The sequence below is a fragment of the Silurus meridionalis genome, chromosome 25 (genome assembly GCF_014805685.1).
Source record: "Silurus meridionalis isolate SWU-2019-XX chromosome 25, ASM1480568v1, whole genome shotgun sequence".
NCBI lineage: Eukaryota > Metazoa > Chordata > Actinopteri > Siluriformes > Siluridae > Silurus > Silurus meridionalis.
Genome location: NC_060908.1, coordinates 6,964,349 through 6,990,993, shown reverse-complemented (window position 1 = coordinate 6,990,993; position 26,645 = coordinate 6,964,349). Strand labels below are relative to the sequence as shown.

The window sequence follows — 26,645 nt, the reverse complement described above, 5'->3', positions numbered from 1 at the left end:
ATAATATAATTTGATATATAGTGCACTATTTGTTGATATTTTGAGATTTGATCTCTCGTCACATGAATATTCCGGATACACTTGCTACGTGACTGTACTGTAGTGCTCCTGTCTCCAGCCTGCACATGCCGGATACATTCTTTTTGAAACGGAAGCCGCCTGCAAATTCACGCGCGTGACTAAAGCCGGGTGGGCGGGGTTGAAGGCGGTTGCGTTTTGCAAACATATGATTGGCTAACCAAGCCATCCATCACGCCCGGTTTCCAGCGCTCCGCCCTTTTTCCTTAGCAAGTCGTCACATTTCCTTTTGTCGAAGCCCCGCCCACTCGGAACCGCTCTACCGGCGTTTTTTCTCATCATCTGTCAGCAAACAGGCGGTTCGACCCGGATTATCCAGCGATGTTCAACCGGAACGGACATTTATTCTCCGAATGTGTCACAGGATATATTTAACAAAAAAGTCTGATATTATCGAATTCGATATTTGGTGCTTGTCGGTGTGAAAACCGGCGTTTTTTTTTTCTTCCCCGGCTAACCTCCCGCTAGCATCCACTTCATCTCTCTCAGAGGAGCCTAAACGGGTTTCACTCAGGACCTGTTTAAAACACTTTTTGGACTTTTGTGGAGCTCAAGAAAAAAGGAGGAATTTGGTTGTGGGGGTTTTTTTTTGTAGAAAAAAAAGTTTTTTTTTTCCTTTATCACAAATATTTGTGAATAATATATTTTTTTATCATAGAAGAGTAAAACTAGCCGGTTAGCTCGTACAGCGACTTTCAGGACTGCAAAAGTGAAAACGTCTCGGGGATTCCGTGAAACCTCTCTCTCTCTCACACACACACACACCCACACACTCTCTCTTTCTCTCTCACCCACACACACACTATCTCACCCACACACAGACAGAGACTAGTTCATTTTTTCGGCTACAATCCGCTCTATATCGCATGATGCACCAGCAGGGCTCGTTTGCCTCCCCCATCCTGGGCGATGTTCTATGCCAGTGCAGCTCGGAGGAGTACCGGCTTTCGGACCCGGGCGGCGGTATTAGCGGAGCTGATGCCGCAGTTAGCGCCCGGATCGCTGCTTCGAAAGACGAGCCGCACATGTGCGTCGCGTGCGGCGGGCCCCAGCAGGAGAATCGCCTCAAAGTCCTCTTCCAGATCCTGGACGTGAACCGAGACGGAGGGATCTGCGTGAACGACCTGACCATCGGCTTGAAGAAACTCGGGCTCCATCGAACCGAGCATGAGCTCAGGGTGAGTAGAAGAGGAAACACACGCACACTGCTTGTCGTTTTCAAACACACAAAGAAGTGTAAGTGGATCTCCTAAGGTTATCTCCTAACATGTTTCTTAGGTAGAACCTTCAAAGGTAATTTCCAAGGACCCATCCAGAAGAGCTCATACATATGTGTTAAAGCCTATTAACACAAACATGCTAATAAGACCCCTTAGGAAGAATAAGTGCTCTTTGGATGGTTCTCATGATGGTCTTTTGGATGGACCGCTAGATGGTTCTTTGGCCCACAAACATATTATGGATATGCAGGAGCTCTTTGGAGAGTTGATAGATCTTTTAGAGTACAGTTACACGGTATGACGACTGAGCCTAAAAATATCACGCTTCCATGGTATCATGATTCATAGCAGCTAGTTATTCATCAACTCTTTTACACAGATGCTCTTTATCACACTGGTATTAGAAGTTGTCAGAAATATTGGCTTAAAGGAAAGGTGGTGCAGAGAACAAAAACAAATCTAGCATGATAGGTCGAAGAGTTATAATGAAGTTACAAACCATTACAAGCCAAAGGGTTTGCAGGACAGAACTGTGGTGTGATTTAGGAGTCTAGAGGGAGACGGTTGTGAGGTCGGTTTTGGAGTCACCTCCAGACACTAAAGTGTTGAGAAACTCTTTAGCGAGGAATTTGATTAGGAGTAGACGGTATGCATTTTAACCAGAAGGAAGCATCTGTACAGTCGTACACCACAATTAACCGGGACACTATAACAGCCTTAAAAAGGTAGAAGAACTCATTTCTAGAGAACATTTTTTAGACTTTTTTCAGGTATATAGGTGAACACACTAGGTGTCCTTTCCTGACTGTATACCATCTGTTGCTGAGCACAATTGATTGGTCTTCGGTTATTATAAAGTTACAAACCAACACAAGCAAAAGGGTTTGCAGGGCAGAACATTAGGTTGCTGTGGGAGTCCAGCGGGAGAGGGATGTGAAATTCTGAGGTCGTTTTGGATTCACCTCCAGACACTAAATGGTTGAGAAACACTGGAGTGAGGAATTTTAGTCGAAGCTTTTTATTTTCAATCAGATGTATTATATGTCCGGTCGTTCAACAAGGTTAACCAAGACACCATAAAAGAGTAGAACTCATTTCTAGAGACTGTACATTTAATGGCCATTTTATGTATTATAGCTGCCTGGCTCGTTTCATCAGGTAGACACCATATAGGTGCACATAGTACGTTTTCTGACTGTAGGCCATCTGTTGGCTATGCACAGTTGATCCGTCATGCACGGTTAATTCTTTGCCACTCCATTTATCGGTGGAAATGGACCGCCATAAAATTACAGCTGAGTGATTTTAATTTCTGTACTGGGCCATTCATCGATCAATGACAATGGCAGAGGATGAACATGCCTCTGATATGAGTGTATCAGATATGAATATAACAATCAGACCCTGAGCATCTGTATCAGGGTATACACCCGTCTCTAATACTGGATTGGATTCGATTTGACATTATTTCTATATGTCTCATATATAATGAGTACTAAAGTTATCATAATGCACATAGAATACACCAGTATGTAGACCCACTGGTTGGTTGTGTTTTTGGATGTAGTCTCCTAGTTAATGCTATTTAAAAGTCAGAAGCGTCGGTGTAGAGGAGCAGTGGGACCGAAATTTGTTTTTATCACGAGTCATAAATAAACAGAAGCTGACAAAAATGTACGCCTCCTCAGGGGCATTTTCTGAATCACTCCTGTGGGTTGGGTGGTTGAAATGAGAGGTCAAATAAATTATTCTACTTGTTTTAACAACCAGTGAAGGTATAGGCTACATGCATGTACTACGTAGAATTACACACTACACAAGTTTGTAGAAATTAGATACTATAGTAAATGCATGTCTATAACTGCTTTAGAATTCTCAAATCTGATTGGTCAGAAGCTGTTGATTCATTTTCTGTAACAGCAGCTCTAACAGAAGTGTCAGCCGCTATATAAATAGCGTTTATATTATCATTAGCGTTCCAAATCGTTATGGCAATCCAAGTCATTCAGGGCCGTTTAAACTCGAAACTTACAATGGCAGATAAAAATGCTACTTAACAATGCTGTGCCAGAACTTTATTATTAGCTTCAATTCTAAAGTTTATTTATTATAGATTGAGATGCTGGCAATGGAATGGGTGTGTATTGGTTTGGTGTGAGGCTGGTTTCTATCACATACACCAGGTAACCCTGCCTTGTGGTACAGAGATGGCATATCCAGCTTTGGAGATCAATTTTGGGAAATGGAAATCCTGACTTTAGTTTTTGTCCCTGCTGTAAAAGCTCTGTTTTCAGTTTTAAAAGCTGTCTGTTAGCAGTGTAGAGATCACTGATGTATTCAATGCTGATTGTGTTCAAAGCTGCCAATGTTGGCATAAGTGTTTAGAAAAACCTGTCATGCTTCTATGTGAACCAAGAGGCTTCTTCATGCCTAGAGCTGCAGGGTTCGTCCGTCATTTCAGAAGAGTAATTATTAATAGAAAGAAACTGCATGCAGCATTTTGGGCTGCAAATTCTTTATTTTGTTTTTACTTTTATTTCGCAGCTCATTTTTATCATTACCTGTCCCCGGGTCACACAGATTTGACATCTGGTGCCCAAATATGGTAAGACATTGCTTAGGAATGTTACTAATTACCAAAACATTGTCGTATGAAATTATCATATCCATCAATCGAAAACATCCGCCTTTACCGTCCAAATGGAATCGCAACACTAAGATTAGATCGGTGCGTTTTGTCTCAGGATTCAACACATAAGTGTAATATAACGAGAACACTCAGTAGGGCAGAGCAGATGCCCATTGGGAAAGCATCCAGGCTCAATGTTCCCATGTAGGCTTGTTAAACATGTTCTAGCATTAAAAACGATGAAGGGTGCATTATATGGATTTAATGATTTACTCCGTTCTGACACGATGTTCTAGTCTCAGGATAGAGTTTTAGTCGTGCAAACAATGTCAACCACAGAGGACTTGAAGTATCACGTAGCCCAATTTGTGTAATGGAAAAACTTTGGTTAGTAGTTTGAATCTCAGTCAGTATTCACAGCTTTTATTTCAGGTCATCTATTCTAAAGTTATCCACCAACCAACCACTTTTGATATTTTTTGCTCTGACAGGAAAAGCTCATTACTGTTTATACATCTCAAGGGAAGAAAAGCAGCTTGTGCTGTTCTGCTCTAGTGTCAAAGCCAGCATTGATAGAGAGTATGGGACGGTTTGTCAATAAACCCGGCCAGTAGTCGCTTACTTTTACGATAGGACTTTTTGACTAACAGAGCAGCAAACATTTTTCTGCAGGTCATTAGCAAATACATTTGTGCATAATGTGTTACTTAACAAACAATAACAAAAAGGATCTCATATAAACTTTAGTGACTACAGCGTGCTCTGTATTGTGTCACAAAGTTTTTGTTTCTAAAAGAGCACAATCAGATTGCAACCATGGTTATTCTGTATCATGTGGCCAGAAAAGAGTACAAAACATAGCAGATATATACATTATGAATAATATATACATTACATAATAATAATTAGTTATAAAATTATAATAAAATATTTTAAAGAATTTAAATTTTTTTATTTTCTTATTTGTAGCATTTCTCCGTTGACGTTTTTTTGCCGTCTTTGGTGAACTTGAACTGGGAACTCAAATCTTTTTTTTCTGACCAGCAATTCACCAAAAGACTTTAAACAATCTAGGAAGTTCTCGCACGCTAATCTTAAACAGATTACCCAACAGATGTGCCTGAGGTAATTGCTGAAAGAGAGAATTTGCCTTTTCATATGCAAACGGAGTTCAGGAGACGGGCTGTGCTGACGTTCGAGAACTGTTGTCACATGCTTACCCAGAAGCTTTGCAAATAAAATTTTTTTTGAGTATTCTTCTGTGAACTGGGTTTGCAAATTGCATTTCAGCCCCAGATGCACGCTGAAGCTACTCGGGTTCACAGCGCAATGACGCGAGTAAGCATTATTTGACATAACGAAAGGACAATTAGTTACTGAATGTGTAATAAAAGAGATGTAAGAATTGAGGCTCTGGACAGCCAGATGACATGTTCCCCTTAACAATTATTAATGAAGTCAGAAGGGACATGTGTTAACACTGAGCCCTGTTGAATGGGACACAGACTATTGGAAAAATACACAAAGAGGTGCTGAACCATTGCCCTTCCTCCCACTTTAACAATATGCATTGTGTTTGAAGGTGTGTGAATGTGTGCATGTTTGTAAGTGTGTGTGGTATCCCCCGTACTTTACCCTTTGCTTATTAAACTTATCATTAAGCTAACGAATTTCCTTCTTGGTACTGTATCACAAGATTTACAGCATTGCTGTACTGTAAACACAGAGGGAGACCCACATGAACATGAGAAGAACGTGCGAAACTCCACACAGACTGTAACCGAGCTCAGGATCGAACCGGGAACCCTGGAGGTGTGAGGTGGCTTCCACTACACCACCATGTGGCCCTGTATAAACAGTGCATTTAGCACCACTATGTAATAAAGATGTGACGAAAAACTTCAGACATGTTTCGATTAGAAAAACTGGCTTCAAAATTCAATTCAAACTAAATTTGAATGAAGACAAATTATGACTGAACTTTTCGTTCTGATATTAAGCGATGCCGTTTTATCGGTGTAAATCAAAGTAATTTGAATTTCGGGCCCACGGTTTATCGCAGAATTGCATTTGCCGCATACCTAATTGGTTATGCTGATTTTTCCGGTCTCTCGCAGATAGCACTATAGACCAAAAACGTATAGGGATTTTTTTTAATGCCGTTTTATGTTGAAATAATGAAATGTAATAATAAAAACATAATTGGGTTCCCTGGTGGTCTAGTGGTTAGGATGCGGTGCTCTCACCGGTGCGGCCCGGGTTCGATCCGCGGTCAGGGAACAAACCCCAGCCGTTAGGGTGTTTATAACATAAACCTTAGTGCCGGTCCCAAGCCCGAAAAATGGGGAGGGTTGCGTTAGGAACCCTAACCCAGCGTAAAAACATGTGCCAAATCAAACATGCGGCTGATCCGCTGTGGCAACCCCTAACGGGTAAAGCCGAAAGAAAGTTTATTAATAAAAATATAATTATTAATTATAAAATAAAGTAAAATGTTAATACAGTACAGAAAGTATAGAATGCGGTGACGTAACTTTTTTGACGTCATAGGACACTTCAAACAATAAACTACGCTACTACAGAACTGTATACTGTACATGTACTCACTGTAAAGGTGATACAGTGTACTCTATTTTTACCAATTTACACAAAATTTATCTCGCTATATTCCTGCAAATGTTTTCTGTGTGTGTTTAAAGTGTGTGGGAGAATGAGTTACGGTTTAAACAATAAAAAAAATATATTTTTTGGGGTGGCATCTGTTTATCACGGTTTTTATATGGTTTATTTGTGCATTTAGAATACAGTTATTCCCCAGGGTTACGTTTCGAAATAAATAAACGGGATTCCTGTATTCTAAATGCACAAATTCAGACCTCCGGTGTTCAAACAGTACAATCACATTAGACGCAAAATGCTAACAAAATGCTGATTCAGTTCAGGACCGTGAGCCGTTCAGTGTTGTATATCTATCAAATTTTAACAGTAATGTGGACGTATCATAACAGAAAGTGAAATATGGGCAGTAAAGTTGTGTGAATGCTACGAAATGACACTGAAAACACAATTTCATGCAACTCTTTGTTACAAGATGAACAGCCCATGCCCAGTCCTAGACTTGTGAAAAAGCACATTCTGCTAGTTGGCATAATACATCTTCATTAACAAAACAGACTGTGTTTTTCAACTCGCCAAGTTATCATTAGGCAACAAAGGTTGCTGCGAGTAAGCACTATAGGACCTTATTTACTGCGCTCAATTTATTGCATGGCTGACTCATCCTTCCACGTAGTACGCCACTACCCTACTAATCGACCAGTTTAGTCCAATCGTTTTTGAGCTGCACTGACGTGGGTGTGTAATAGAATCCATGGAATCAGGGACGGTGTTTCCGCTCTGTTAGCCACTATGGAATCAGGGACGGTGTTTCCGCTCTGTTAGCCACTTTATGAGTAATGTGTTGAACATACTAACAGAGCTCCATTCCCAGAATTTACTGCTTTTCTCCTGGAATGGATCTTTACTTAGAATTCACACCATCAACTTGGCTAGAAGGAACTTTGTGACCAATTTATATTGCTTCTGTCAACCCTGGGCTTGGCTGCCATCCAAGGATCATAGGCGCCTGACACCTTTTGGGAAGACACAATAATCTTTTTGTTTAATTTTCTTTTTTTTCCAATGTGGTAGTTTGCCAATTCCCATCCAGCAGCCAACATTCTCAATGGTATGATAGCTATAAGAGGGTAAAGGCTAACATGTGCTGCCTCTGAGACACCTGAAGCCAGCCAACTGCAACTTTTCATGTTGTCACATGACAACAGTGTAAACCACTGACAGGAAAGTGCTACATCCCTTCTCTCTCACAAATGGAGCACAGGCAGCTTTGCTCCCTAGACTCCCAGACATTTACAGCTGTTGCCCAACTGGTATTTGAAGTTGTGATCTTTCAATAATAGTGTGAATGAGTTTTTATATCCATATGTACAGCAAATGCAACAAACAGTTAACGTGATGTGAAGAAACACCATGTTTGTGTTTTATTTTGGGTCCCCATGTTGGCGTGCTCATACCTCATCAATTGCTTTAGTGTGTTATTTGAGTGGACATCTGTTTTTACATTTCACTAATGCGCCTAGAAGAAAAAAAAAATTACAGCATGTTGAAAATTGACTTTTCGCTGGTGGACCAGGAGTGTACAAGTCTGTTTCTTTTCTAAATTCAATTGCATGTCATTTAATTTATTTAATTGCCATGTTCTGGTACAATTTTAAAACATTTCCTTTGCTTCTAACTTTATCATTGTAAGTTCAGAGACTCCAAAGTTGCTGTTGGTTATATTGCAAGATGAACAACAAAATCTTCAGTACTTTTAGGTTTTGTAACACACATTTGTGCATTTTGATTGAATATGGAAACACTTTGAATAGCCAATAGAGGGCACCCATGGCTAATAGAAAGCTGTGGAGCTGTTCATCCTGGTTAATAATGCTGAATATTTAACCTCGGATATCATTCATATGATCCAAAAGGCCCAGAGGCAAAATCATTCAGATTCCTGAAAACATTCCCTCATACCTAGACCTATTTAGCTGAGGTACATTTATTACGTAAGCCTCTGTATGAAAGCCGTCATTGTGAACGTAGGAAAGTGTAGAGAGTCATGTCTTTACCAACCCTGACAAAGAAGACTGTGTGGTATGTGCACAGTGTGTTTTTATATAAAGCGATTTACAAAATGAGAAGATCTGCAAAGTACCAAAATTTAAAATAGTAGTAGAGATTGTTTTCATGCTTTTTCTATGGTTACTTATTAAATTTACAAGGTTCTTCTTTTTTGTTTCTGGAATTTTCCCTTCAAATCACCTGTCGGATGTTGGATGTTTTTGGCCCATGATAAGATAAGCACAGTCAGGGACTGCTTTTAATCCTTTCGAGCGTCCTTATTTGACGCATATCACTTGTACCATTCCCATTCATGCCATTTTCAATCATACACCCCATCACAATCATTTACAAAATGGCCAAATGTTTGTGGACACCTGACCAGCACACCCTTATGTACTTTTGGAAATCTAGATTTAGTCGCTTTTTGCTATAATAAAAACCCTCAACTCTTCTGGGAAGGCTTTTCACTTGATTTTGGCATGTCTCTGTGGGAATCAATGCCCATTCCACTAAACTTAGATGTGTGACTGTGAAAGGCCTGTCCTGCGATCATGATCATCCTAATCATTCCTCCACACAAATTTTCATCTTCCCATAGTTATAACATACCCGGTTTGGTTTGTGGATATCGCAGTCATGCCATCAATAATCATACTATCATCATTCTCCTACTGATGCTAATAGGCTTTGTAGTTAGATATGACTGCTCATCCCCCATGATTATTTGGATAAAAAGTCTCCATTTTACAACTTGACAAAAGATACAATTAAAATGTTACAGTGCTGCAATGATACAACAATGTAAATCAAGACACATTATTCCTGGAATATTTTTGCCAAAATATTATAACCTGGAGATTAAGGGTGGGTGTGCGAGTTATACATTAAACTTTCTTTCGGCTTCGCCCATTAGGGGTCGCCACAGCGGATCGTCTGTATTCGTGATTGTGATCTGCATGTTTTTACGCTGGATGCCCTTCCTAATGCAACCCTCCCCATTTATCCGGGCTTGGGTCCGGCACTAATGGTGCACTGGCTTGTGCAACCCTAATGGCTGGGTTTGATTCTCTGACTGGGAATCGAACCCGGGCCGCGGCGGTGAGAGCGCCGCATCCTAACCACTAGACCACAAGTAATACATTATTAAAGAAAAATCTCCGTCATCTCTAAAACCAAAGAACACAATGTCTTGCTGCCACATAAGGCATGTCTAGGTCATCTTTAATATGCAAAAATAATGCAATCTAATGCACCACTTCAGACTCAGTTCCAGACTCAGGTTGGATGCTGATCTTGTGGTCAGAACACACACATCCATCTATCCATCTATCCATCTATCCATCTATCCATCTATCCATCTATCTATCTATCTATCTATCTATCTATCTATCTATCTATCTATCGAGTATATTTTAAAGAGCGAGCGTGTATTTTTATTTTGGAGAGTTTGGCAGGTGTGTTTGTTATAAGTTGCTGTATTTGCATTTAATATTTAGTTTGTACATGTTTTATATTTACTTATACATTACATTTAATTACATACTCTATATACGCACGCACACATACACACACAGCTGTATAAGGGTCTTCGTCTGTAGAATCTCCGGCTGCATGCCTACTGCCCGGGGATCTCCATGGAGATCCTGACAATGACAGCGTGACTAAGGGGAAAGAAGAGAGGAACGTTTCAGAAAAAAAAGAAAAGTGTCAGCACATTTCCACACTGCTGAATGGTCTGATCCATAGATTGATCTCTTAGTCATCAGTCTGCCGTTTTCTCACTGGCTGTAGAAGAACTCTCGAGGCAGGACTTGGCAGTGTGCTGGATTCTGATAGGATGCAGTAAGGCTGCAGTGAGCTTGCAGCTTTTTACAGCCTTTTTTTATTCCAACCTGCATCACTTTTTTGCCGGCTGTGGAGGTGGATGGCGTGGGACTGACCAGGACGAGCAGCTGCAGGGAGAAAGAGAGACAAAGAGAAGATTGCTTTGCATATTGTTATTCATCACTCGTTTAAAGGCAGTGTGAGGATTCTCTTTTGCTGTTTCATTGATCAAATCATAAATTGTTCATTTGATACCCGATTCTTTTTTTAAACTGCTGGGCATTTATTTATTTTTTTAATCCGATATAATAGTTGCATTTGTGGCTGCATTTGAAATGTGAAAGAGCTGGTGTTTTTTTTTATAATTTTTAGCTCATTTGGAGATGTATGTGTGAGTGTTGAGGAAGCTGCAGTGTTCTGGCATCCTCCTGACCCACTCTACCTCGTCCTAATCATCTGTGAATTTGTGAATGCTAAAAAGCTAAGGATCGACTGAAACAGCTGTATTATTCAATTAAGGACGGTTACACATTTCACGTGTCTGTTTTCTGAAACTGAGACATCTCCTGGAGGAAATCCAGTTATTTGTAACATCTTAGGAAAAAATGCTGCCAGAAATGTGGTCGTCCATGCGCCAGTGGTTTTCAGGTTCACCGACAGCTGAGAAGAATGAGAAGAATGTTGCAGATCTCAGGCAAAAGGAACACAGCATGCCAGTGGATTCAATTGGGAAAAAGCAGGAGGATGGCCAAACGCCAGCAAAGAAAACCACAATGCTGATACTAGTGGCGCCCCCTAAGGAAATTCAGGAGGTATTGCTATTTCAAAAGTATAAGAAAAATGTTTGGGGGGAAAAAAATGTTTAATTGTCTGAAATTTTAATATTCGATTTATCAGTTATTAGGACTTATTTTCAAAATAATATTGGCATCTGGAAGTTTTATAAATTCCCTTAAGAACTAGTTTGTTCAACGATCCCGGGAAGAAATTGCAAACAGAAAAAACGTAAAGATAAAATTGCGTCTTACAGGATACATGACCTGTTTAATCCAGCAGTGCAGTGTACTCTCTCTCTCTCTCTCTCTCTCTCTCTCTCTCTCTCTCTCTCTCTATATATATATAGATAGATAGATAGATAGATAGATAGATAGATAGATAGATAGATGCATTCTATAGACGTTATAATTACCTCCACTCTTCAGTGAAGATATTTCACTAGATTTTGGAGGGTTTTTTTCCAGCCACATGTGTTTTAGTAAAGTCAGGTTCTCATGTAGGGTGTGGAGGCCTGGCATCCATTTAATGTTCCAGTACATCCCAAAGATTTTAAATGGGCTTAGGTGTTAATGGTACTTGAAAGGTAGAAAATGTATTATGTGCATCATGTGCCTGTGATCATGATCAAGAGTACGTGTACATATTATGCATATGCATAATGTAATAGTGGTTTAGCTTGAAATAAGTTTTTTTAATTCACTGGATTCAGTGAATACTCTGTGTTGCACAGTGACAAAAATATAAATGTTCTATTCTATACCATTTTATTATTAAACAACCTGAGGCACAGTGTCCGCTTAAAATATGTTCACCAGCATGCTTTTTTTATGACCGTGAAGCTGGGCATATCCATTCGCAAAATGCCAGAACGTACTAGGACAGAATGTTATGATTCAAGTTTCAAATTGGCACAGCTTCCAGAGCCAACCAGACATTAAACACAAGGTGATAGGGGATAGACAGTGCTGCCAGCTTAAAGGTGATTCCCAACTAAAGAGCTGTTGCAACTGAAAAAGTGCCTGCAGGTTTTCATGTTTTAATAATTTAAGAAATGCCTTTTAGGTGGAGGAATAAAGGTCCACATTTATATCACATACAGTGCTGTGCAAAAGTTTTAGGCAGGTGTGAAAAAATGCTGTAAAGTAAGAATGTGCTATATATATATATATATATATATATATATATATATAAGTTTCTTTTATCAGGTTGCATAGTGAGCAAACAGAAGACAATTCTAAATCAATATTTTGTGTGATGTCCCTTTGCAGTCAGGGATTTTGTAGGATCAGAGTCAGGAGTGTGATTAACCAATTAAACCAAGCAGGTGCTTATGATCACTTTGTTAATGAAGGAACATCTCTCACTTAAAGATGTCTACTTTCACTGAAGCTTGGAGTAACCATTTCATACCCCTATATGTATGTTAGGAGACTCAAAATGCAGACAATGTAAATGAAGGCTACAATAATCATTATAATCAGTTTAAGAGCAAGTGATCTAATTCTCATATCTGCTATATATCGAGTAATATCCTTACACATTTAAGCCCTGGACATAGTGGGGATATTGGATACGGCTGTATGTTGGATATTAATGTTAGATCCTGTTATGTTGGCCATGTATTTCTCAGAATTGTGTTCATTTCCCTAATCTCAGCAAATTGGTGGAAAGAATCCTGTTTTTTGGATTTGCCTGCTTAGTTCAGAATTTTTTGTTTTGTTTTTAGCATTGTTATTATTTCAGTTTTACAGTATGTATGTGTAACAGGAGCAGTATTATTACATAATTTGGCCTTTCTTCATCATGTAGCTTGACTTTAACAAAAGTACAAACCTATGACCTGTTTCCTGTCAATATCCGTTTGTCACTGTAAATATTACTCACCCATTCATTGTTTTCCTTCAGCTCCTGAATGGACCGTAGTTTAAAAAGTGCAGCATCAGGGTATGTGTCGGTGTCCCGACATTAGGTCACGGGTAAAACGTTTCAAATAGCTTTCATATACAGCTCACAAAAGATATATGAGAACGTTATTCATGTTGAGTTGTGACAAAGGTTAATGTATTCTTTCTGCACTTCGAGTCTATGTAGAGATTACCTCAAGCTTTATGAATTTATAATGTTTATAGTGATGAGTATCACCTATGAGCTGATAGAAGGAAAAAGGTTAACCTGCTGCTTAGGGGCTTAAATTAACATTCGTGTGTGAGAGTAGGAGGTGCGGAGGGTTGATCAGTTTGGTGTGACGTCATCTAATGTTCCCGGTTTTTGTGTTTGGGTGGCATATATGGAGCATTGGGCATTGAGTATATCTTTTATTTTAACTATTATGTGGAATTGAAAAGAAAATTAGCATGTAAATAATTCTGGTAGTATTTGAAATGAATTGTGAATTAAAACTACCTTATGTAGAAGTTAATTCCGATCCACCAATGTAATTGGTCGAGCTGCATTCTGGGACTTCTGGGAGCTTAATTTCGGTTGTATCAAATATCTGTTCGGCTGTTATTAGCTATGGCACTTAGATGGAGACCTGCACAGAGTCTCAGAGGTGCCGATATGCAGTGGATATCACTGCTTCATAGCTCAACAGTCCTGGGTTTCATCCCAAATCCAGAATAATATAAATGCAGAGCTTTGAATGGTCTCTTTGTTCATGTGAGTTTCAATCAGGTCATGGGTGCAGGTTTTCATTCCAACCGGGCATGGGCCACACCAAATTATACCTGTTTATATCTAATGATTTTCATTTTCAATGACTATAAGGCATGGCCCTTTCTGGGTTGGAATGAAAACCTTCGCCCACTTCAGCCCTTTGTTGAAAAGATTGGACACCCCTGATGTAGGTTTTTCAGGTCCCACTTCCTCAGGTGGATTTTCTGCATTAAATCGCCTGTAAATAAGTGTTTTTCAGGGTCAAGTCTAGTTTATTTCTATAGCGCTTTTCACAACAGACATTTTCTCAAAGCAGCTTTACAGAAATTAACAGTTAAGGTGAATGGTGTGCATTTATCACTGATGAGCAGCCATGGTGACTGTGGCAAGAAAAAACTCCCTTAGATGTTATGAGGAAGAAACCTTGAGAGGAACCAGACTCAAAAGGGGAACCCATCCTCATTTGGGTGACATCAAGAGTGTGATCATAAATCTTTCAACAATACAGAAGACTGGAGAGTGAGAACTAACATGAGCACTGGAGTGTAGGATTATGAGTAATGTTCTTTCTACAGTCTTTTACATTGTTCATTCATTGTTGTAATAAAACTAGGAGCTACTGAGCAACTCATAAAATAGCTCAACATTTGCGATCATCACAGAACCAACACCAGCTTCTCCATGCCAGAGCCTTTAAACACTCCAGGAGGGCCAATGTCAAAACTCCACATGAAGTGGGATCCAGTTGGCACTGGTACGTCTTTTTCAGGGTGTTGTGTAATGAACTGGAGTCCTTTCCATGTTGTAAATTCTGACTCTCCCAGAGTGGATCCACGAAGACCATGACCAGGATAAGGGCTTTACAAAAAAATAAAATAATAATTTAATATAATTGTATTAATATTATAAATATATAAATAGCATTATTCATATCAGTAAGTCTTGTTTTTATGTTACATTATATGAATTCGTTTTTTTTTTTAATAACAGTACCATTATGATGAATTTGTTTGCAATTTAAAAAAATAAAAATCAAATACAGCAGTCTAAACTGTCCCAAGTACGACCCCGATGCTGTGCGTTTCTTCTTTCCGATGTGTAACCTGAGCAGCCAATGAGCGGTGTCGACGTCATGCGAGCGCGAGCGCGACACCCGGCTGCGAGGTGCGCAATCGGAGTCGAGTTTCCGTCAATCACATGACCGATTCCCCGCCCACACACGCGTCGCAGCCCCACTTATACGTCCGTGCGCTCGCCGGGTTTTCCCACGCGCAGAGCTACGGTTCTGAATTCGCCTGTATTTATTAACGTCTATTTAACCGGTTATTTATAAATACTATTTATTTATTTTTTTACTGAAATAATGTTGTGCCTGTGTCTGTACGTGCCTGTGGCCGATTCTCTCTCGACTGAATGTGAATATTTCGAGTCGAACAGTTTACCGGCTGCGCTGAATCCGCTCTTCAAACTGAGCTTAATCCTTCCGTCTCAGGAGTTTAACACATATCGAAACTGGAGACAGGTATGGCTTTTCTTTTTTAACATTTTCAGTTTGGTTTCTTTTTTGGTCGTTCGGTCGACAAACTTTCTTTCTTTCTTTCTTTTTTTAAGTAAGTAGTATGATGTCAGTAATGTCTAGAGAAAGTCACATGGTCACATGTCTAGCCTCTTCTCCATTCATCCCCGGGGGTAATGATGGTATTTAGGATAATCCAGATTACCTGTGTTCAGTTACGCATGTACTTCAGTCCTATTCTTGCCCTAAATCGGATTACAGTGACATCACATTCATTCAGATTAACAGCATTAACACGGTCAGTACAATTAGACCAGGTTAATCTTCTACACTTGTCCTGATCGTAGTATCGTCCAAACCATTGTCAAATGTACTTGTATGGTGTGATGTATGTTGATTTGTTGCTCTGTCGTGCTTCTTATGGCAAGACTGATGAAATGCTTTAAAAACTGATTTGTGCGAATTCTTAAATAAACCATGCCAGTCTGTGATTTAATTATACCAGAGCTTGATTCCTTTAGCTTTTCCACACAGATCGGTCGCTCCTGCTGATTGTAACACTGGATAAATGTGTAAAATTAGATCAGTTTTGCGCTCATCTTCTGGTAATCGGCTTCATGGATCCATGGAGTTTGTTCGGGACGGATTTTTATAGGTGTCCGTATCTTAATCTTGATGTTACCTTGACCCACTTGCCTGTGTGTTAAGGCGCCGTCTAATCTGAACTTAATGTGTCTGATCAAAAATATATAAGCTCTTATGTTCAGAATGTAACAAGGAAAAGTTAAATATGAGAAAGTCCAGGCATCGTGGCTGAAATTATGTAAATTATGTATCAGGTTATATTATGTGCTTTTCTCCTGCTTTCTGCATAGTAGTTGTATTTTAGATCATCAAGATAAGCTATGATTGCCTGGGATAACTAGTTTATGCCGGTTAATGCCAGTCGTATTTTTACTAGTCTATAGAGTTTTAACTCTCATAATATCCCAGTTCAAGCCTTAGTAATTTGGTCAGCTTTTTAAATCAAGTATACTTTGAGTTATTGTGAGAATGGTGCCCTGTAATGCAGCCAGTTTAGGGTTCAGTGCCATATAATTAGCCCGACTCAATTCTCACCACTGTTAACTAGTTATTTAGTGCTGACCTGCAAACCTTTACGCATTTTGTATGTCAGCTCTTCATTATAACATCAGCTTCACTGGTTTGAGGTTTTACTCAAATGCACATCGAAAGAGTCTGGAATGATTGGCACGGTTAAATAAGTTGATAATAACATACCCTGGGAAAACCCTCCCCACGGTATTCTGTGTTTTATTAGTAATCGTTTGGACAGTGCTTTCATCTTGTCTCAATGTTACAATGTGTCAAATTAAAGAATTATTATAACTTTAATGGAAATTAGCATTAGAAAATGATTAGTTTAAACAGGAGTAGATTTGATATACGAGTGGTATGAGATACAATGGAAAATGTGGGCCATGTGGAACCACTTCAGCCTCTATTAAAGACATTAGACAAGAAATTATATACTGTTATAATGTTTACTTTATATTTACTTTTACATCAAACCCCATTTCAAGGTTGACTCATTATTTGCCTTCAAGGTTAACAGGTCTCTATTTGTAAGAAAAGGTTAATTGGTTCTGGTAAAGTAATTCTACTGTGTGCCTTTAGCTCTTGGGGTTCATCAGTTCAGTAATTGTGCAACGTTTCAAAAGCCGCTCAGGACATACTGTGTAAACGGCTGATAGCAGGCCTGTGAAAGTGCTGATGTACAGGGAGTCTGTTGTATAACCCTGAGCTGAACACAAAATAAAGGCAAACTATGTCAGATATGATAACATCTGTAAGTTCATGGAATACCCGTGACAAGGGTGCCATCTTTATCCTAAAACGAGAAAACACTGGATTACTGCCAGTTTTCTTACAAGGATCACTGAAACTCAGTTGCCACTTCAGTGAAGAGAATTAGTAGGGCCTTTATTTGTATGTATGTACTAGTTAAACATTTCCACTTATTTTGTCAAACTGCTATAAAAAAAAGCCATATCTGGAAAAATGCCATATTCTTGGTAGTAGTGGAATAAATATGTATGATGTAATGATGTCATTCACTTAGCGGAACATGAAGTTAAAAATTAATCCCCCATCTCTGTTCCTGTTTATTCCTCAAGCTCTTTAAACTCAATCATTCATACCAGTATAACTTCCTTTGAAGCGCCAACCTCCCCAAAGCCCTCGTCATTACCTCTAAATGAACTTTGGATTGCTGCTGGGTACAAACAGTGCTAATGGCTATGATGGTGTGCAGACCTTTCAAAGGAACCTTGGCCAAACAAAGCACATATGGCAAAGGCTTTCTGAAATCCATCATCTCTGTGACTTCCACAACCTAGTGCGTTATGTGGGATGTTTTCCTCACCTTTGTTCCACTTGCCTTATTTTGCACACTGTGTCATTTCAGAAAATTGTGAAAGCTGGAGATAAGGACCTGGATGGCCAGCTGGACTTTGAAGAGTTTGTGCATTACCTGAGGGACCACGAAAAGAAGCTACGGCTGGTCTTTAAAAGTCTCGATAAGAAGAATGACGGTAAGGAGGATGTGTTTTGTTGCAGATTTTCCAACATTTGCATGAGTTTGTGTCAAAATGTTGTATTTACTGAAAAAATGTTCACACCTTTGTTTTTTTATTTTATAAAGGTCGCATTGATTCGCAGGAGATCATGCAGTCCCTCAGAGACCTGGGGGTCCACATCTCCGAGCAGCAGGCAGAGAAAATCCTCAAGAGGTCTGTTCACCATTTAAACACTTTGTTTCGCAGGGTTTCACACTCGTATGCAAATATTAGCAACTAGTAATAATAGTAAATTACATCTATTTGGATGTGTAAAATATATAGTAGTATGTTTAGGTAGACCTGTAAGAACCGGCACCTCTGTATGTGTACGTTTTGTGCTTCTGTCCTTCTCCCACTGCATCCCCGTTTCTCTCTGTCTCACTCCTCACACACTGTCTTTCTGCCCCTCCTCTTCTGTGTGTCTTCTCAGAATTAGGAGGGGCCATGTATTTGCTCCCATAATGTAGTAAGTAATCTGTCCTCACCTTCTCTCTGTCCCTATATGCCTGGCTTGCCTCAGCTTTCACTTCTTTGCTGCTCTTTCTGTAATGTTTTATTTTACTTTGTAAGTTAGATTTAAAATGAGGATTAAGTAAGTAGCTAATTTTTTAAAATGTTAATTTTTTAAATTTATTTTACTTTTTTTTTTTTTTTTTTGGGGGTTCTTTTTGATTGACGCACAAGTAAATGTTATGGAGGTCTGGAGATAATTGGCTGTATGCTCAGAAAGGGGTTTTGAGTTTAAAATTTCAGTGCATGTTTATTAACTTGTTTTCCATCGATGTAGCTGCGAACGAGACATCATGATTCATGGCTATTAGGATTCAGGAAGATTGTGGCGATTCCGAGACGTCTGAGATTTAATTGTTAACCACCGGATCTGGATGTTGGTTTTAATCTTAAATGTATCTTCTTACCCTGAACAGCATGGACAAGAATGGGACAATGACCATCGACTGGAACGAATGGCGGGACTACCATCTGCTTCATCCTGCAGACAACATCCCAGAGATCATCCTGTACTGGAAGCATTCAACAGTAAGCTACATTTGGACTTTTTTATGAAAAGATAGATTAATTGATAGGGTTTTACTCTCTTTTATAACTTTGTTGTCAGGATTATTATAGGTGTTGATGTTTTTGAACATTCTGTACATTTAGTACTAAAGAAAGCAGCACATTTGACTTTTGTTGACCTGAGATGACCTCTGACCTTATGAGAGCATGAAAATGCATGTGATGAAATTTGTGCTTTCACTTGATACTGTTTTCTACTTTTGAAAGAGTAAAATCTAATGGACTCGGACAAAGTGTCCAGAGTCATTTACAGCTGTTCTGCTCCAGTTAAATAAAGTGTCGCCCAGGATCACAGTGTTCAGATGTAATCCTGTTACGCTGAACCGCTCAGCGTTGTTCTGTTCTGACTTTAGATGTCCAACCATTAAGAAAAACTTTTTGTATATGTTTATATAATTAATACCAGGACTTTAGCAGAACAAAGTGGCAATTAAAATCAAGATTGGTGGCGTCAGTACTCGAGTACACGGAACTCTGATAAAGCCAGCCTGTCTTTATCACTTAGAAACAGACCCTAGGACACGTGGTTCTCATTTAAATATCTGAAGTCTTCAAGTAAGGAATAAAACATGACACGATGAGGTGGTGGTTCATTCCTCCTACACCACGGCAATTTGCTGACCATTATATTGACGTCACTTGTGGCACAGCTAATTAATAGTTGATGTCTCACCAGTTTTGTTTATTATTATAATTTATTATTTTCCTCACTTTTTTTTTTAATTAATAAGATAAAAATGACAGCGAAATCATAGTGTCCTCCTGTGAAATTTCTACCATAAATATGAAATAACCGTCAGAATGATTTTAAACAACACATTAGATTATTTAATTTGGATTATGTGAAGTGTCCCTCATACTTGCCTCTGAATATAAGCTGTTACTATAGAAACTGAGCTCAATAACCTAAATCTTATAATCTACTGCATTGTGAGAGCTGCTGTAATGTCCAATTAATCAAGAATTGGACAGTCCTGTGGTCCAACATCCACTTTGTTCTGAATGCAGCAACCTGCAGTAATGGAGTACTTGTCTGAAATTCAGATTCTGCTATATGGCTGACATTTCTGCTCTCTTCTTCTTGCAGATATTTGATGTAGGGGAGAGTTTGATGGTGCCTGATGAGTTCACGGCAGAGGAAAAGAAGACTGGGATGTGGTGGCGACACCTGGTGGCAGGTGGCGGAGCTGGCGCAGTGTCTCGCACCTGCACGGCTCCGCTGGACCGACTCAAAGTTCTCATGCAGGTAAATCATCGGATGATTAGTAACTGGTCAATACTATTTGGGGATTGCGCAACAGAAAAGTCTTTGTTGAAAAAAGTTTTTACTCAGCCCATGGTTGTGAAAAGGTTTAGAGGGACGCTTAAGAAAAACTAGGTTTGACTTCAATCAACATTGTGTGTCATTTAGATTGCTGGGGTGCACCACAAGATTGAAGAATATAATTATGGGATGTTGAATTGATAGTATAATGACTGTTTGATGAATAAGTAGGGGAAAGGTAAGCCAGAGTTCATATGCTGTAGTTATAGGACAGTAAGGTAAGCATGTGGTCAAAGGTTTTAAGGGCTGTCTCTGTTTAGTCAGGCAACACAAATGAATGACTATAAAATGTATTATGAAATTCCTCTTGACCTGAAAGCTGAACTTTGGATGGCGTTTATCTTTTTAACTTTAAATAATTAAAAAAGTTTTTTGCAAGGATAGTGGACAAACTTAAAAGTGAAGCCCTCTTAGCTCTCATTTGTGGCTAGGATACAACAGAGCAAAATGTATAAAATAAATAAATAAACCAAATAAAAACTAAAACAACAAAGCACTTCACTCGCATCTAGAAGCAAATTGACTGATTTCTGTGTGTAATTGCCAGATTTCTTAACATGCACACACTAATTTGCTCTCTGATATTTTTAGGTGCACTCCTCTCGTGTGAACACCATGTGTATGGCTGGTGGTTTCTCTCAGATGATCCGTGAAGGAGGTATTCGGTCGCTGTGGCGAGGAAACGGCATCAACGTCATAAAGATCGCACCTGAATCTGCTATCAAGTTCATGGCCTATGAGCAGGTAAGAGCGGGATCACCTCCCTCCCTGTGTATAATCAGATCAACGTTGGGCAGGAATCTGTAAAAGCTTCAGTTGCAAGTCATTCAGTGATTATTTGCTCTTATCTCTATCAGATAAAGCGGCTGATTGGGAGCAAACAGGAGACGCTGGGAATTCTGGAGCGGCTGGTTGCAGGTTCACTGGCTGGTGCCATTGCGCAGAGCAGCATCTACCCAATGGAGGTGAGAGGATAATGCAGTATGTGTGCGAATGCTGTTAACTGTCCAACTGTTTGGAGAACTGACAGATGTTTGCACAGGTGTGAATGGAGAAAACCATGGTTTGAACCTGGTTTGAAATGCCAGCTCCATTACCAAAGCCACCATAAAGTAGGCGTAATTCTTCAACTTTGTCTAAAACCATGACATGTTTTGTGCTTGCTCATTATGTACGGATGACTATACATTTTTGGAGTAAGATATGTAGTAGACAATCTAGTTTTTATTATTATTTTTTTTTTTTGTAATAAAATAATGATTTTTTTTTTTTTTTTTATATCAGGTATTTTGGAGTATTTTGTAACTATACAACATGTTAATAGACTGGCATTTGTGGTATTATTTGGAATAAACGGTGTAAAATATATATAAAAGGTCTAAGCCAAGACCCTTATGTTTCTTAAAGGTTCTGAAGACTCGACTAGCCCTTGGAAAGACCGGTCAGTATTCCGGGATTGTGGACTGTGCCAAACACATCTTGCAGAAAGAGGGCGTAGCAGCGTTTTACAAGGGCTACATCCCAAATGTGCTCGGCATTATTCCCTACGCTGGAATAGACCTGGCTGTCTATGAGGTAATGTTTTTTTCCTTAATGATCAGTGTACCACTTTAAAGAACAGAGAAAAGAATGTATTTACATTGACAGGAATATACTCCAGCTTTTTTAGCCATCATCTCTCTCTCTCTCTCTCTCTCTCTCTCTCTCTCTCTCTCTCTCTCTCTCTGTCTTTTGAAATGTAAGGTTTGTTGTACCAAAAAATGCTGGCTTGCTCCTTTGTATCTTTTATACACTAAATGTGAAAGTGCAGTTAAAAAGCGTTAGAATGTGTCCATAGAATTGTTCAATGAAATAAATAAATACTAAGCACCAAACACTAATATTCTATATTTACAATTTAATTGCAATCCATCAAATGTGTTATGTTTAAGTGTTTAGAATGAAGTGTTTATATGATTTTCTAAGAGACTGATGTTTCCTTTGATTTCTCTCTTGCATGCAGACTCTGAAGAACTCATGGCTACAGAGGTATGCGACAGACAGCGCAGATCCTGGTGTGTTTGTCCTGTTAGCCTGTGGCACAATGTCCAGCACGTGCGGCCAGTTAGCCAGTTACCCTTTAGCCCTGGTTAGGACGCGAATGCAGGCTCAAGGTGAGGATTAATTTGTTTGTACAAGTAAACGATGTGTTTTTATTTTTGTACAGAAATCAGGATTGTACACGCCTGTTGTTTTTGCTTCCTATTGACGTAGATGCGAATTCACTCTCACTCACGCAGCCCTTACTTTCGCTACACTGACTTTTCATCTTGACGTCATATCTAGTGTAAACAGACGTCCATGTGTTGTCAATCAGTGATCAGTGGACTGTATTGATCGCTATAGGTCATGTCACACTTTCTAACGATACACTGATACATTGGTTGGTTGGGCATGGGCAGAAATTCAAAATGAGATTCCACATAAGGGTGCATTTACCACTGTACAACAAAATGTTCTCCAGTGTTCTGTACAATATGTTAATGTTCTACAATCTTATTGGTCCCTTTTCTCTCTGTTCAGCAGCTACATTGGATGGAGCACCTCAGATGTCCATGAGCAGCCTGTTTAGACATATTGTGCGGACAGAAGGCGCGATGGGGCTCTACCGAGGCCTGGCACCCAACTTCATGAAGGTCATCCCTGCAGTCAGCATCAGCTATGTGGTGTACGAACATCTAAAAACCACACTGGGTGTCCAGTCCCGGTGATAGACTGGCAGGTCGTTTCCTTTTGATTTATTGTTTTTGTTGGGATGCAAAATGGATCTGGCTCTGAGAAGAAAAAGGACAGGCAATCTTGGGTGGGGAGACCTGAGGTTTGAGTCAATGTTCTCATTCTGTGAATGCCAGAAGGCCCAAGGAGGATGGTAAAAAAGAACACTAAGAATAAACACTAAGAACCCAAACCAGGATGTAAACAATGTTATTACACCTAGGAATTGTGCATCTACTCTTCCTAGGACGCTCAGACTGTAGTAACCTGTTTTACTAGGGACCAAGAAGATGCACCACTTTTTGTGGTGTCTTAATGGAGACTTAGTCTTAAGCTGCTCGTTTGTGCTCTTGTAATCCAGTAGGTGGCAGCAAAGGGCTTAAAATTAAAGAGCCAGCGCACCACCTCCTACCCTCCAATTTCTATATTTAAGCACTACGTTTGTTATCATTAATGTCTTACTTAATTTATTAGTCATTTAAGTGTTATCCCATGCAGAACCACCAGATTCCTCCAGAAACAGCAGTCTGTGAAGCTGATATTTAATGTCTTTCATTAGAATTTTTTTTTTTTATTACAAAACCAATAATGTCTTGTTTTTTTTTTCCATGTGTTAATGTTCTACATCTATTTATTTAATTTTAAAGAACCGCAGATTTAACACATTTTTCTGTGGTTAGTACAAAGTTTATAGTACAAACTCTTTTGTTTTATGTTTGCGCTCGTTATCACACCTTTGATAATTGGCTTGTCAGCTACGAATCACATTCACCAATTTAGATGAAGGACTGGTTTAGGTTGAAAGGTGTTAAATGTTCATGTTGTGTTTCTAACACAGGGGTGGAATGTAGTGGGAAAATCCAATGACTGGAATCAACTCACTTCTATTTCAGTTCAGAATCAAGTTGCTGTTTTGCACCTTACGTGAAGCCTCGCCTTTTTCCGTTTAGTTTTTCACGCAGTGTTAGTGCGCAAGCATGTCTTGTGTCCTTATTGTGTTTTGTGAACAGAAAAGACATCAATGCTGATTAGAGAAAAAAGAACCTCAGGAACTTTAGGATCACAATGGGATGTACATTTGAATTTTTAGACTGAATGATTACTCAATGTTGCTGTTTAATTTTAAAATAATGTTGTAAGAGGGTTGAAAAGTGCATTTTATGGACAACAAAATGGGCTAATCATGTTAGACGTGCGTTAGACGACATTGCTAGAGTATGAACCAGTAACTTCAAAAAACCTTTTTTTTGTTTTTTTTTTGTTTTGGTTTTTTGCTATAGAAGATCCTTTAAAAAATGCCTATAGGTTAATATGAATACATGTGTACTTTGGATATAATCCTGTGTATGGGTGAAGAGTTTAGTGTCCTCCAGACAGACCAAATGTAAAACTAGCTCAGGCGTCAGTGCCACGTAAGAGACCACAGCGTTCCCAAAATGCATTGCAGCCTTAAAGAAAGCTGCGTCTCCACAGATGAGGGATACTACAAACAATTATGTACATATGAGATGTCCCAATAATTTTCAATGTTTGCTTTGTGCTACTGATAGATTGTGGGTTCATCAGATGGAGCAATAGAGTTTCTTAATATAGTGGTTGTAAGGGGAACTTTAAGAGCTGTGTCATTTTCAATACAAGATCCACCAAGTTCAAAGTGAGCTTCTATTTGGCCTGCAGGTATAGTGGAGGATATTTGGTGTGAAAGGCAGCAGCTTGTGTCGGAATCCATACCAGAATCTGTGAAAGCCATCATTTCTAACATTAGCCCAATCAGTGTCTGTCTTAAGGTTTTAAAATTGCACACCGAAACTAGTTGCAGATTCATAAAAAACTGTTTGGATTCTGCACCCGTGTTTTTCTAAGTGGACTAATCTGGAAAAAAAAAAATGTTCCTTGTCCTCCTTTAACTACTTCCTATTGTTTTTATGCATGTATTTGTGGTGTAGATTTTATAAAGCAGAATACTGAACAGGGCTTTACTATCGGCTTTGCCTCATAGTGGATGCCTCGGCTTCTGTTGCATTTTGCACTTTTCCCTCCCTCGAAGGCAACCTGTATGCTAGAAGTGATTTGCTTGATCATGAGTGCTCGTTGAATGGCATTCGATTGATGGTGTACTTCAATATTAGGCAAGATAAAATTCTACAAAAAGAAGCTGCACCATTAACACACTGCCTGATGTGTATGCTATGTAGCGCCTTACTCTCAGCAGCCACCGTCTGGTAGCCTTTTATTAAACGTACTGCTTTTGCAAAACTGAAAAAAAAAAAATGCTAGATTGCTGCTTTAAATCCAGTGAGTGTCTGAGGATGCAGTAAAACAACTGGATAAGATCATTTCTCACTGCTGCGTGACTCAATGATCCACTGGTTCGTGACTGTGGTCCTGTGCTGTTTACACGACAAGAGAAATGCATTTCTGAATTGGGGTATGTCCGATTTCCGAGCCTTTAATCAGAAATACACGGTCATATCTGGACCCCAATGTTCAAATGAGCTGAAATGTAATCATCAATGCAAATGTGTACTGGAGTCTGTGTTGTCCCTGACAGAATGCCTAAAGTGAATAAATGTATAAAGTATATTTATGTTTATATGAGAACAAAATTCAATAAAGATATTCATATTTCAATCCAATGATTGCTTCTTCTTTACATGCCGCACAATGTAAATGTAATTAGTATTAATAGGAAGCACTTCTTCTGTTTCTGTTCTATAGTACATACATTTATGGGATTTGGCACACTCTTATTCAGTGACTAACAATTACAACTGAGCAGTTGAGTGTTAAGGGCCTCGCTCAATAGCGCAGCACTGGCAGCTTGGATTGGTGGTACTGGGATTTGAACTAATTACCTTCTGGTACAAAGTCCAATACTTCAACCAGTGAGCTACCCCTTCCATATACATTCCATGCATTAGCATTTTTATTTTTTTATTTTTTTAATATAGCCTCCTTAGTTCCTGACCTTCTGCACTTCTGATGTGAGATAATGATTGTCAGTTGGCAGAAATTGGTAAATCCACTAGCATGTGCTAATTCGGCTGTGGTTTTAGTATTGTGTGTACTTTGTCACATGTATTAAATCTCATCCAAATTTAAAATGACAGTACACATACAGTATGTAAAACTTGTACTGTTTAATAGCATTATACATTGCTCTACATCATTATACATAAATTAACTGCTAATGCCTGAGTTGTAGTCATCATTTTTGTTTTTCCATTGATTGGTTGGGCTGCTAGTCGCATGTTTGGTGGAAAAGCGACTGCTTAAATCGTATTCTTTGAACAAACAAGACACAAGGACATTGAACGGACTTTGGGGAAAAACATTTCGCGGTCCACTCCGTATTAAAAACTCAGCACTAATTTTTGGTCCATTCATTATTACGATGCTTTATTTTTTATAAACTGTTTAACCTTTTGCATTATTGTGTGTCAATCCTGATAGTGTGATTTAGTATACACACACACAATCAGAATATTTGAATTTGAGCATC

At 39.1% G+C, this 26,645-nt stretch overlaps 1 protein-coding gene across 11 annotated transcripts; it reads left to right on the top strand.

The window, feature by feature from the left end:
* Positions 1 to 331: 331 nt before the first annotated feature.
* On the top strand, positions 332 to 25,779 carry slc25a25b (solute carrier family 25 member 25b). 11 transcript variants are annotated; one of them, XM_046839138.1, is made up of 11 exons: positions 332 to 1,256; positions 17,835 to 17,961; positions 18,072 to 18,159; positions 18,419 to 18,454; positions 18,915 to 19,026; positions 20,153 to 20,311; positions 20,981 to 21,133; positions 21,247 to 21,354; positions 21,797 to 21,964; positions 22,392 to 22,542; positions 22,955 to 25,779. In XM_046839138.1, exons 1-11 carry the CDS (start codon positions 945 to 947, stop codon positions 23,137 to 23,139), a joined length of 1,599 nt encoding a protein of 532 aa, XP_046695094.1. In that variant the 5' UTR covers positions 332 to 944; the 3' UTR covers positions 23,140 to 25,779. The 11 variants fall into 11 exon arrangements, with proteins under 11 accessions (XP_046695094.1, XP_046695086.1, XP_046695085.1 ...); XM_046839140.1 differs by lacking the exon at positions 332 to 1,256 and adding an exon at positions 10,886 to 11,231; XM_046839139.1 differs by lacking the exon at positions 332 to 1,256 and adding an exon at positions 15,057 to 15,373.
* The last annotated feature ends 866 nt before the right edge of the window (positions 25,780 to 26,645 follow it).